The following is a 13,887-nucleotide window of genomic DNA, read 5'->3' on the forward strand; positions in this document are numbered from 1 at the left end:
ACCTCAGCAGCCAGGTCCCATCCCACCACCCCAGCCAGGGAGCAGGGCAGACCAGTGAACTGGGGAGAAGGCCCTGGCATCAGCCAGCTCCCTGGGGCCAGGCCATGGCTCATGGCTGAGCAGGGCAGGTCTGAAACCAGCACCCTACGGTGTCCTGGGGCAGGGACCAACAGCCCGAGGCTGGGCTGGAATAGGGTCCTAGGCCATGGACAGGGTGAGGGGAAGTGCTGGGGGGCAGCCAGGGCTAGTAAGGCACGTTAGTGCCCTCAGGGCCCTGACATACTTATCATAAAGTCATAGAATGGTTTGTGTTGAAAGGGACCTAAGAGATGATGTAGTTCCAACCCTGCTAGCATGGGCAGGCACACCTTCCATCATACCAGATTGCTCAAGCCCTGTCCAAGCTGCCCTTGAACACTTCCAGGGAGGAGGCATTCAAAGCACTTACTGTTTTCAGTCCCTGCATATGAACAGATAATTGCTTGGGGTTGGGAAATAGAGCATTTTTTGATATTTCAGTTCACATGCAGCCCCATTGTAACCTAAGGTAGAGTGAAAGGCCAATTCATTAATTTGCATACATATTTAGTTTAAATTGACATTATCATTTAAAGACAGTGTGAAAAAAAAATATTAACAGGCAAGTAATTTTGGATTGAAATATTTTGATTAGTTAACTTATTTTTAAAACCAGCTTCCTCCTTTGCAATTTTTCTTGGATATATTTGAGATTTTCATTATTAGTGTGATATTGAGATAATTAAATATTACTTTCAACTTACGACAGAATGGAAGCAAAAGGCAACTGGCAAATAATTCATGGTAGAAATAATTTTATGCGTTAGAATGGATTTGCTGCTTAATTTTCTTCAAACCCGTATTTGCCTAGAGATTGTGAATGTTTAACATGTAATTTAGCCTCCTCTTCTTACAACAAGCCAGAATTTACCCTTGAAACCATGAGGGTTTATTTTCTTATCTCTTTCCAGCTGTGTGATGTCCATCAAGAGTTTTCTCTTAAGTCAGCAAGGCTGGCCCACCCAGATTAGTTTGTATTGCAAGATCCTGTGCACTACAATGTCATTAACATTGGTTTTTCTTTGGAGTTTTTTTCAACCTCAGTATTTCATAACAAAAACAAACAAACTAAAAGAGATCTAATCCAAATCAGCTTGTTGAAAAATTACTTGGTTTGACATGACAAATACTGATGGATATTCATTAAAAGCTTGGTCCTCACATTGGGAAACTACTGCCCATTTTTCCAGATTACACTGTTACATCATTATATGAAATTTCCTGTCTGCCTGACCTACTTGTCCCTCCATTTTTGCCATTTTCACCAAACACCAAAACTCGTGGTCCCCAGCTGAAGCTCTGCCTTACATTTCCTTTTGAGTTGGCAGTTGCCCTCCCTCTGTCTATTCCTGTATAGAACAGTTCATTGCTGTTCCCAAGCTTGCACACATTTCTGAGGCACCACAGCCTCCTCTGCAGAGAGAAAGGTTTGAGTCAGATCCGTGCTGGAGTATTCTCATTTAAAGCTTTAGCATTGTGAAATCAAACCCACCCTCAAAAGGTTTCCCTTTCAAACACAGTAGCTGCTATTGAAGCACAAGACCAGAGGTGGCAACCCGTAAACAGTGACAAGGTGGGACATGCTGAAGTGAAAGGAGGAGCAAATCTGTCCACAGCACCTCACTTGTTAACATCTTACAGGACATGACATTTTCATTTTTAAATAGTGGATCAAGAAGATGCAATTTTCTTCCCTAGGTCTCAAGTGTTGCCTGTCCTCCACACACAGACACGTGCACTGCCTGCCTCCCAGTAGCAATCAAATTATAAAAGGCAGCCTGCAAGGCCAGGAAAAAAAAAGAATTCAGGGCAGACTTTTTTGCATTATTAAATATATACTGAATTTTGTATTTTGGAGAAAGCAACAAATCACGGAGGAGTTGCACAAGGCAGTAACAATTCAAGAAAACAAAATAGTTTTCAGAGAAACAGTTTAACTTGCAAGGAGAAAATTCACTTCTTTCTCTGACTAACAATCCTTCAGAAACAACTCTGTGTACACACTTTCCTCCTCTTAATAACTGATGAGGAAGTTAAAAATTAATTACAGTAACTTTCTACAAAAGTTTAATTTTCAGAATTCCTCAATTCTCTTTTTCCAGTGAAATCAGTTTCTGACATGGCTACACACACATCAACAGGACAAGTACTCCAGCTTTTCCAATCATGTCTCTACTAATTTTCATTAGCTCGATTCAGGCTATCTCCCCAGTTCATCAATTGAGTTTGGAACAAATTAGGACAGTACCTCTATCTCAATAGCTAAGGATAATTCATTAGATTCACTCTTAGACCCAGAGACAAAAAAGCACTTTAGTTGTTGGAGATTGAAAATCTATGTAAATTATTCAGACAGCAAAATCTATAGGATTTAAACATATGTTTAAAAAATATGCATGTGTATGAAGTTTATCTTTACTGAATGGAGGCTTTTTTAAAGTAAGGGTATTATTATGGAGCAATTTGTCAGTAATGTCTTAAATTACTCAGTAAGAACAAACATATTCTGTAAATGCATTTGGGTAACTGAGGATAGTATGCACCTAACTGATTGGAAAGGCAGTTTTAGTTAATCACTGCCATCCTATTTATATAACATAAATTATGACAGTGGAGATGTTGGGTCTTTAGAGAGGTAAGTACATTGATTGCCTACAAGAAAAGGCCTCTGTCCTTCACTTAATAAGGATGCTGCAGCAAGGACAAGTTACCTGTGTGTCCTCAAATACATTAACTAGATTTGTTCTGAAATGCATGAAGGAGAAAATCTTATCCTTTGCCTCTGTCTACCCCCATTATAAGATATCTTGACTGACTGGCACAACGTGAAATCGTGTCTAGAGGATCTTCCTTGTGAGGACTGCAGTGATCTGTGTAAAGAAGTGTAGTCATAACACAAGGATAATGGAAACAGGAGGGAAAAAAATCCCAAAAATTCTCTACCAAAAGATCTCCAGGCTCTGAAGCTGAGATGGAGGATATTCTATTTGCTGGATGCTTTACTTTTGTTACTGTCTTTCTATAGAGGTTGCCAAGATGCTAAGCAAAACTATGAAGAAGTTAAAATAAGAACATACGCTCCCTGAGCTATAATCATAGCAGCTCTCCACAACCCAGTCTGCAGGAAGGTTTCCGACTTCTTTCAGCCCCTGTGAAGTACAACACAAAGTAGTGGTGTTCAGAAGGCATCTGTCTGACTATAAGGTGCTCCAAAATACCTCAGAGAAAAGATAATAGAAACCCCATTGTGGTATTATCCCAGCATTACTAATATAAATCCTAATACAGAAAAGTCAAGCCACATACTTTGATAAGCAGCAAAGTTAAAGTTGAACTTAGTTGTTGAAGGACTTGTTTTGTTTTGTTTTGTTTTGTTTTGTTTTGTTTTGTTTTTATTAGAACATGAAACACCTCCTTTGGACTGGCTGGTCTAAGTGCTGTATTTCCTCCTTGAAAGTCTTTTTTGCTCAAATTCATTGCTGGTGATACTTTTCACTGTATTAGTTATGCACAAATCTCTCAGGTCCAGCTTTTTTAGCAATACACGCTAAGGAGCAAACATTGTGCAACAGACATGGAGAGAGAGTACTAGGGTTTCAAAGTTGCCCTTTTCCTACCTTTTTCTGCATCCCATCAGACTAACTTCTATATGTACTCTTCGTACCATTGTATTGGTCTACAAGCTGAGAGCCTCTCCGTGACTGGACATGAAAATTACACTGTGTACCCAAAGCAATATAAAATTCAGAGCGAATTACAGGCAAACTCTTCAGCTTTCTTATATTCCTTCATTGTAGTGAAACCAAGCTGCAGAATTGTTTTAATGTTCCTTCCTAGTAAGTGAAGTCAGACTCATTTTCACATACCTTGCTCCAAAAGCATCTTTACTTATTTACTTCCATTTCTAAAAACCATTATTAAAAGAAATAAAGATGACGAAACACACACACACAAAAAAAATGGAATCCCACAGAGAAAATAATACTCTGCAAAATAACTTAAAAAGCTTGTCATTGATGTATTGAAAGAATAATTGTAAAAGAAAGGCCATTCCCATTTTCCTCAAACTTTACTTAATCATATATCTGTAGATACAGTTTGACTGAGGCATTAATAAATGCCTACTTTGCTAGAATTCATTTCTTTGATTTAAGATGTCATGAAAATAGAATCTTCCAGTCATATCTTCTCTGTAATGAGTACGCAGCTGACACTCTTTTAGTCACAGGTAAATTCAATTAAAATCAAACATTTCTAAAAAGTATGTTATGTTTCTCATACATATAATAATTCTATGATGAAATAATCAGAAGTGTAGAGCTAATTTAATGCGGTAATCATGTTAGATACTTTAGATTTGCAATCATTCTCAAACAGATTAGAGTCTCAGATTTGTTTAGTACGATATTTGCATAATATTTGCATCCTGGACAAGTACCTGAACTGAATTAATATCTTAGCTCACTCAAATCTGAATCCAGACTTCTCAACACAGATGAAGAATTTTATAAATGTATATACCAAAAAGCAGACAGCACTTCTTATTTTTAATTCATTTAGACTTACCACATATAACTGGCATACTTAAATTATCCTCATTTTAGCAGATAATTTAATTAAATGGTGGTAATCAATCCTGTGTCTGTGCTCAAATTATATCATCTCACTTCACGAAACCTCTGGTATTTTTCTCTTTTCCAGTGACCTTTGCAGAGACATGTATGACTGCTAAAGGAAGTAGTATGCAAAGTTACCATTGCCTGAGCTGTACAGCTCTGATCTGACGTAGCAATAAGAATGTATAAAATCTCTAAAATCTCTACTGCCTTGAAAACCTCTTCTAACAGTTAGCAACTGTAAAAGAAGTAAACAAGGACATCACTGCCTGCATCACAGTGCAGTTGATGAAGTGCAAAACAATACATGAGCACCTCACAATCCATACTTATTGTTATTTTTGCAACATAGCAGAAAAGTAAAAAAGTAGTGTCTGTCTTTTTAGAGATGGATACCTGAGGAACCTGGTCTAACTCAGACATATGCTTTCATTAGTGTTGCAGAGGCAGTGCATGATAGCAGCCCTATCCCAGCTTGTCTGCTCCAGAAATACAAAATGCAAATTTCTGAAGAAATGAGCACAAAGCTTATGATTGCCTAACTCAAGGATAGCATATTTTTTTCTAGACCAGAGGCAAAAGCAGAAGTTGCAACTTCTAATTTGCCTTGTTTCCTTCCATCATTTGTGCCTGTTTTGCATGATTTTACATACCCATTCTCTGCTCCCAAACGTATTTATGACAAAGGATAATCCATCCACCAGAGAAATCTGATCCCCAATGTCATCCCTGTTTGCCAGAAACTTCCTAATTACCAGGTAACTTCCAGGTTTCACTGGGAAGGTTTGATCCAGCCTGAGCTTCTTATGCAGTCTCCAAGGATCAAAGGAAAAGCCATATAAAGGCCCATTGTTGCAGTCCTGTTTAAGATTAGATGTGTCCTTGTTTAATAAGCCAAGTTACACTCACCTGAGGACCAGCATGATGTAGTACTAGAGAGTGATTTATCCTGCAGGCTAACCTCTTAAAAAATTAATAATTTTAAAATCTAGAAATACTGTGTGACAATAGACTAACAAGCTATTATCATTACCATTGGAATTCAGTGTGCAAAAGATATATTATCACCTTGTTTGTTTTAAAAGAGGGAAATGAAATATTTTCTGACAGAAATGATAACCCTTTCAGTAGAAGCCACTATTAAAAAAATAACATTTATGTGATATGTCAAATATTTCCACCAGCAAGGAGAGAGTGTAATGTGAGGGAAGTCATATCTCCACACTCCTAACAGCAATGACAAGGTTTTGTTTATCTTGAGGTTACAGTAAGAGACTCATTGCTTCGTGAGGACACAGTTTTCGGGCAAACCTTGTGATTTACGACTCTAGTTTGGACCCTCCAACAGGCTGCTTACCTAGTATTGAATACATCTAACTCTCCCAGGTAACACTGGGCAATTTTTTTAAGGAAGGAATTTCATGCTCTTGCCCTGTTGAATAAAGAACTACATTAACAGAACATGGGTTCACTGACAAATCGAGGCAGGAATATCGGAAACAGCCATCAGATAGGTTGTGTGGAGCACTGTAAGGCACAGCTAACAACATCAAGGAACTCAGCCATCATCCCAAGCCTGAAGCAAAGCCTGGGGCACTTGAAAAGCAAAGCAAAATCTTATTCTACATATTTTAAAAACAGGAATAAGCAGGTTATAGATTAAGAATGGAGGAGTACTTTCTTCCTCTGATCATGGACAGTTTTTGAGGTCCTTCCCGCTGAACAGGACAAGAATAAAAATAATATAGCCATACTCCTATAAATAAATTAATACTGTAATTTAATTATCTTTCAAATATTTTATTTTATGTTATTAATACTATTAACCAGCCTCTTGCTCTTCTTATCTTAAGGATATCCTGGTTGCACCGCAACTTGCACAATATGGTGTTACTACTGCACTAAATAGACACAAATTTGGAATGTACAGAATGCATGACTTGATAACCTACAATATTATGAAAACTTTTCCTAAGCAGGAATTTCAAAATGTCTCTAGCAATGTAACGTTTATATTGGCACATTTTGTGAAGCATACATAGTAACACATAAGTACTCAATTCAAAGAGAAGCATAATCCTTGCAGATCTTACCCTCTATACTTGTTAATTCTGTTCCTTAAAACTGTTTCTTGATAATATAGAACACCTTCAGTGACAATCCATGGCTTAAGCTATGTGGTTCAGTGATCTTAAACTAGTGAAGATGTGCAATAATCCTCCCTGTGCTCTCTTGCTTCTGTTAAGAAACTGAATTTATACTAAGAACTTGTGTTTGCTGGATGTAACAGTCATGCCTGACACCAGTATCTCCAGCCAGAGTGTGTTGCCTGTTCCACTCAGATGATACACACATGCAGATTCTGTGGTGGGGTCATGGTTTGTGGTACCCTTTGAAGAACATTCTCTCCTCAAGTTGAACCTCAAAGCCCCGACAGTAAATTGTACAATGTTTGAAACAGTTTAAAATATTGCCCTTTGATTATAGAAAATAGGGGTAAGAATGGTGGAATAGCCAGAGCACTGGAAAAGGCTCACTCTGTTAAAAAATTCTATCTTTCCAAAATTAAGAAAACATTTACAAGTAAAGACAGGAGTTATTTTTCAGACTCAGAGAAGGATTTTCATGTTAAAAAGCACATTTCTTTCCTGCTTCTGCCAGGAAGCTTTCCTTCAATTGCATTCTCCAACTGCCATGGTTGGATTGCATTGGCTTATGAACAGACAGAATCTTACAATTGTCTGTCATGTATTACTGCAATGCCTACAGCTTCTGGAACTGGAAAAGATTGAAGAATTACAGACTCTGTTTCCAGATTAACAGTGTTTTCCTGTATGATGCAAAGTGCAGTATTTGGAAAAGCAGTAACAACGTATTTTTGTCACTGTAGCATTGGACAAAAAATACATCACAGAGTAGATGATTATTTTTCAAGCATAAGGCAAAGTTTGTGGATAAGTATATTATGGCATTATTCCTAATACTGCATTCAATGCATCTCTTCTTTCCTATTGACTTCATTTATGCAGAGGAATAATGTTTCTTGGAATTTCTATGTAAATCAAATTGTATAGTAATTGATTTACATATTAACTTCTTGATAATAACTGAAAAAAGGTTTTTAAATGTTCATTCAGGATAATCAAGTCTAAAATGGAAACTCTTGTATTTGGTAGTAACAGTATTTACAGTACTCACATAATGAATTACCTAGTCCCCAGGTGGAGTGCTGGAATTGAATACAGAATGACTTTAACAGGGTTGACAATATCTAAGAATACCAAAGTACACAGTTAGAACAGCAGACACCTGATGGGCTTCTTTGTGGTCAGGGAAAAAACAAGAGATTCAATGATTTCATCTTCTCCTGAAAGTTTGACCAATCCATTAAAAATGAACTCTCAAAGTTTGCCAGACTGGCAAATCCCCCAAATTCCCAAAAGCAGACTTCACAAAAGGATTTATTTAAATGGCTTATGAAAAACCCAGAGTTGCATGGTTAGCACCATGAGAAAGAATTCCACAGCTACAAATCTCAGCACCTCAGAGCTGGGTAAGATAAACACTTGAATTCTGGAAGTTCTTCCTCACAATGGAAAGGATAATGAAATCTTTGCTTCCTGTTCCCCAGGCTATAGGTATCAAGCTCCAGCTGATCACTGAGAAAATGTCAGAGATCAGTTATTCTCCTGTAATGTTAAGTGCAGGTGTTAGCCCAGAGAAATTTCTCCTGGATGTGCTGACATAACTTTAACCTGTAGGACTCCTTACAGCATCACCTTCTCAAACAGCACTTTGATTCTCCCAGCCAAAGTGAATCAGTGACACAGAGTTTGTTGCAGCAGGTCTGCTTCCAAGCCTGAGCCATCAAAAGACACTAAACAGGATGAGTCATATCAGCTATCTTGATACTGTCACAACCTTTATTAGCTTTACAGCTCCCATGAAACACTGATCTTTAAAATGAAAAATACAATAGTTGATGAAGTCAAGTCATGGTTAAAAGCTAGATATTACTGACAAAGGGCCCATAATACTAGATTTTCCTTCTTCGAGAGCAGCTCTCTCTGATAATGGCACAAAGAAAAGACCTGTATCTGAATGAATGTACATGGTCTTTTTTTCCCTTTCGTAAGCTGAGAACAAAAGCAAAGATGCCTCTCTTAAGCAAGGAGTTGGATCAAGTGACCTCTAGAAGTTCCTTCCAATGTAACATTTTTCTACAACTCTGTGACAGCACTTCTTTCTGTCCTGCATGTCCCTCTGCCAGTGCATAAAGCCATGTAAAGTGACTGTTTAGGCCCTGGGCACAGCATTTAGCTCAGATACAAACACTAACCTGTTGCTGTGACAAGGTATTTTTACTTACCTTCTGTGTCATCCATCACCCTTCATTTTTGGTGACTGACACAGGAGGAGCCAACCTGGGAAAGAGGAGAAGGTATTGCACAAAGCTTAGTGAGCAAGATACACATATTCTGCAACAGCTCTATTGCCCTTCCCTATAAAATCTAGAAAGTCACTTTGAATTTGATGGACACAACAACTTCTCTCAGTCAAGAATGAAATATTAGGTTACAGGAGATAAGTCTATAAAAGTACCAGTTAACTGCTCAGTCAAAAAAATGCAAATAAAATCCCAGACATCACATAATACAATCCTTTATTCCCTGTTTGTTTTAATAGAAGAGCTGAATTTCCTTTTTTAAAAAACAAAAGACAGATGCTTTGTAACTTCAAACAGGGTTGGCTCATTTCCTGCTACCTTTCTGAAACTCTGATGCCACTGACACAGGAAAGAGTTGCAAATGTTTCTATCAGTGAAGCAGGTAGATAAGATTACTTGAGGGAGCTTGTCTGTGCAAGACATAGGAATCAATGTCCTTACCCTGCTGCCAGTAGAGACTCCCCGTTACCAGACTGACTTCACCCCATCACACCTGAGTTTATGAAAGCTTGAGAGTTGCATAAGACTTTGCCCTGCCTGCCTGATGTACGTTCTGTGAAACTCCCTGTCGTTATCCTGCAGAGCAGAAGGAAAAGCACAGAGATCTGCTGCAACTTGTCAACAGTACATGCAAACCACTACAAAATGGAACATGTGGAACGAATTGGAACAAATGGAATAAAATGGAACAAATTCCACTGCCTGACACTGTGCCTCTTAATGTATTTCACCTCCAAGGATAGAGTAGTAGGAATTATAACCACATTTACACTTGAGAACTTTTGTGGTGTAGCAACAAATGTAACTACTTGAATCTTGTGTGCAGGTGGTTGTCTGTTTTTTCAGAAATGTTTCTGAAGGAGAATTCAGCTTTTGCTTGCATAACTGTAGATCCCCAAAGGTATACTTTCTCTTTAGCTCCTGTTCTGGGTAGGGAGAATTGTTATTATTTCTTCATGCTGTCTCTCTTTCCTTGAAACAGGATAATGTGGATCTCGGTGACCTGATGTTTTCACTCTGCTACCTTCCAACAGCTGGTAGACTAACTATTACAATAATAAAGGCAAGAAATTTAAAGGCAATGGATATCACAGGAGCATCAGGTAGGAATTAATTTAGTACTCAATGTGGATTTCTGTCCCACTTCCCTTCTGAGTCCCAGAACTCAGCACTGTCAATTCCCAGAATGAGTTTTGAAAAGAGGGTTCTTCAGCTTCAAGCTCTTGAGTTACCTGAGTACAGGAGTTTCTGGGGAGTAAATAATGTATTTTATTTTTTTCTGATGCCGCCAACAGTTTACAATTATCTGCTTTTAAAAGAAAGCAAGATTATTCCTTCTAAAGCCACTGTGATTCAGAATAGCACGAGCTGGCCAAACTGCATTCATAACCCTGTGAATTTGATTGTACATCTGACTATTTGTTACAGCTATGGCACAGGGGCAGACCAGCCCCCTCTGACAATCTCCAAGAGCCACAGAGCCAGTTCTGCTGTTGCTGGCATATGAACAGAACAGTGATCATCCCAGACTTCTTTCAGCAACCCTTTCAAAATTTGATGATGAAAACTACTGTACGGAAGAGTTCATAGATTACTTCTAAATACTAGCAGGAAGTTGTAGAGCTCCCAGAAAGGAGATACAAGAAATAGCTTTCCTTCCTACATTCAGGAGCTTAAAAATAATTATAATACTCTCGAGAAATACGAGGCACTAATTGTTATACTTTGAGTTACATTTAACCCTACATCAGTAAATCCCAATGTGTAAAATATTATTGTCTTCTGCCTGTCCTACAAATCTGCACCAGTAATTAGGCTGCTATAAATAGACTGCTGTGCAGGCTGTTGTGTAAGAGAGTCATGTATAGCATGGTTCAGTGGATATTTTAATACCCTTTGAGAAGTTGATACACAACAAGGAGCTTCTTGATCATAAATTGTTCATTATCAGCAGTCAACCAAGTAAAACTTTCAAAGCTCCACTGCCTCCCAGGCTTTCCATGGTAATAAGGAACCTTAAATTCCAGTCAGGTCCAGGTGATTGATACTTCAAGCAGGTATGGGCATACAAGAAAGCTGCTCCATTCACTTTCCATTTATGTTTGTTTAAAAACAACAACAAAAACCAACATTGTTCTTATGATTCACACAGATCCCTACGTGAAGGTTTCTTTAATGTGTGAAGGAAGGCGACTAAAGAAAAGAAAAACTTCTACCAAGAGGAATACCCTTAATCCTGTTTACAATGAAGCCATAGTCTTTGACGTCCCTCCAGAAAACATTGACCAAATTAACTTGTTGATAGCTGTTATGGATTATGACCGGTGAGATACCTGTAGCTGTAAAATAACATCACCTTTTGGCTTATAAAACCTTGCACAGTAGATTTGCATCCAGAGACAAAGTCATAAGTGTTTCACAATATGTGGGAAATCACTGTCATGTTGACTTCGGTAGTAGACTAAAATTTCTTATATTGCCAAGCAGAATTTCCTTTCTAAGTTTGAAAACATAGATTTACATTCATTACTGACATAACTAAGTTGCATATATGCATACCAGAACTGAAATAACTGAACATACAATCAGACAGTCTACACACTGATGTTCTGTTTGTGTACAATCACATTAACCCCTTAGACACAGGCCTCCTTCACTAAAATCGTAGCCTAGAATTTACTTATATTTGCAATTAATTACAGAACACAGGCAAAGAACTTTTTACATTCTTCATGCAAAAACAAGAAACAAACACACACAGACACAGAGTGGGTGCTATAATGGGGAAAAGACTAAATTTTTCTGGTTATGGGTAATGCAAAGAGCAAACCTAGGTATTTTTTAGTTCATTACAATTATTTCAGGCAAGAATTAATTTTTAAAAACTGTGATTAACATTTCTAATGAAAAATGTAAATGGTGTGGTTCTAAAGGTAAAATTTTAAGAAAAAAATATTATGGAACATTTTCACAGTGTAGGTCACAATGAGGTCATTGGAGTATGTCAAGTAGGCAACGATGCAGAAAGTCTAGGTCGCGACCACTGGAACGAAATGCTCTCGTATCCTCGGAAACCCATTGCTCACTGGCATCCTCTTGCAGAGGTAAGAATTATTTCTTGCTTCTCTGTTCTTGTAATTGTTAAAACTCTTCCATATGGCATTAGAAAATGGGTAAAATTTTATGAACAAAACCCAGATCCACATGCATGCATGAAATCCTAGAAAAGGGCTTGGAAACACCAATATTAAAAGTCAAACATAACACAAAAGTCTTCTCCTTTCAATTTTAGGGGGACAGAAAGTTATAAATGGCTTTGATAGATACATGCAAACACTGAACATTATACACTGGATTAAGGGTTTGGTTTTGTTTTTTAAATTAGGATCTTGGGTAACTTTTACTAATAATTGATATAAAGAAGTGGACCTTGTTTACAGAAAAAACAAGATCTATTTTATATATATATATACACCTATATATATATAACAACCTAATTTGACTTCTTCTCTTGTAAGAATATATCATCCATGCCACTAGCACATGTCAAGGGATGCCTAACTGCACTGAAAAAAAAATATATTTTAAGTGTCTCTGGAGATCTGAGGCGTTGATAAGAAGCCACACAATCAGAAAAGCTTTTCAAGGTTCCTATGTTTTTTTTTGTTTTGTTTTGTTTTGTTTTTTGTCTTTAGGGCCCTATTGAGCAGAAATGTTATGCAGGTCTTCTGCGCTTGGATGGCTGCCGAAGAGGCTTCCTCACCCTTTTAACCTATTCAGCAGAAATTTTGCATTCCTGTTGAACTCTTTCTTAGCCATATCCTCAGGGGCTATTCCACAGAGTCCAGTGGGGTAAAGATGTCCTTTTAATCCCTCTGTCTAATCCTCTCCCCAATACAGGGAATGCTAATCCTGATTCGAGACACAAAAATTTATCAAAGATCTAACTAAATTGTTTCCTAAGAGTTACTATGACTTACTTTTGACATTGCTATCACCAGCTAAAGTCAGACAGTAATCCCAGTCAACAGAAACTGCTATGTTTATGAACACCCTTAATGTTACCTCCAATGCTAAAACCTTATCAAGCCACATACAATGCCATAAGCACCTAATATAAAGAGGCAGGCAGTTCACAGCGTCTCTGAGTATACCTCAGGCATCAGAGTGCAGCACATTACCAGAATGCAGCTGAGGACTTCACCTACGTAGTTGTAAGCACTAACCCTTGGCAATCCCATAAATGACTGTCAGGCAATAGGAAGATGCTACAAAATGGAAAAAATACCAGTCCTGCCCTGTGTCCATAGCAATTACATTTCTTGGTGCCTGGGGAGCAAAGCAGCACAATTCTAGCAAGGAGGCCTTTGGGTGCTCCCAGGCTCTTGCAGTGGGAATGCCCCATCCCTCCTCAGAGCAAGGTTGCTGCTGACGTGCAAGTAAGCTGTGAAGGAGGATCAAGCAAAGCGGGGGAGGTTTGCCTGTATGTTTGTACCCTGAATAACAAGTTAGCTACTGGTTGAAGTGCCACAATCAATATGCCTACCTGGGCATTTGGGAGCCGGGTTTAGAAGGCACATCACCAAGAAAGATCTCAGCAGTAGCCAAGCATTGATAGGAACAGCTTTACAAAGCACATGAGGAGTAGTGTAATGTTTACTGTTTCCCAGAATACAAGAAGTGTCTCTTAGCAGAAGTTGTCTGCATCCTTATATCCGACCTGTCTTCCCTCTTTGATAAATTTTA

General features: G+C 38.2%; 1 protein-coding gene across 1 annotated transcript in view; it reads left to right on the forward strand.

Annotated features, from left to right (window-relative positions):
* SYT9 (synaptotagmin IX) overlaps positions 1-12,944 on the forward strand; it is a 121,980-nt gene extending 109,036 nt beyond the window's left edge. Inside the window, exons 4-7 of the mRNA XM_009996987.1 lie at positions 10,124-10,244; positions 11,294-11,465; positions 12,116-12,314; positions 12,837-12,944. Coding sequence (XP_009995289.1) covers positions 10,124-10,244; positions 11,294-11,465; positions 12,116-12,314; positions 12,837-12,944 — 600 coding nt within the window. The remainder of the gene's footprint in view (positions 1-10,123; positions 10,245-11,293; positions 11,466-12,115; positions 12,315-12,836) is intronic.
* Positions 12,945-13,887: the final 943 nt, after the last annotated feature.

Source organism: Chaetura pelagica, unplaced genomic scaffold (genome assembly GCF_000747805.2).
Source record: "Chaetura pelagica isolate M959 unplaced genomic scaffold, ChaPel_1.0 scaffold634, whole genome shotgun sequence".
NCBI lineage: Eukaryota > Metazoa > Chordata > Aves > Apodiformes > Apodidae > Chaetura > Chaetura pelagica.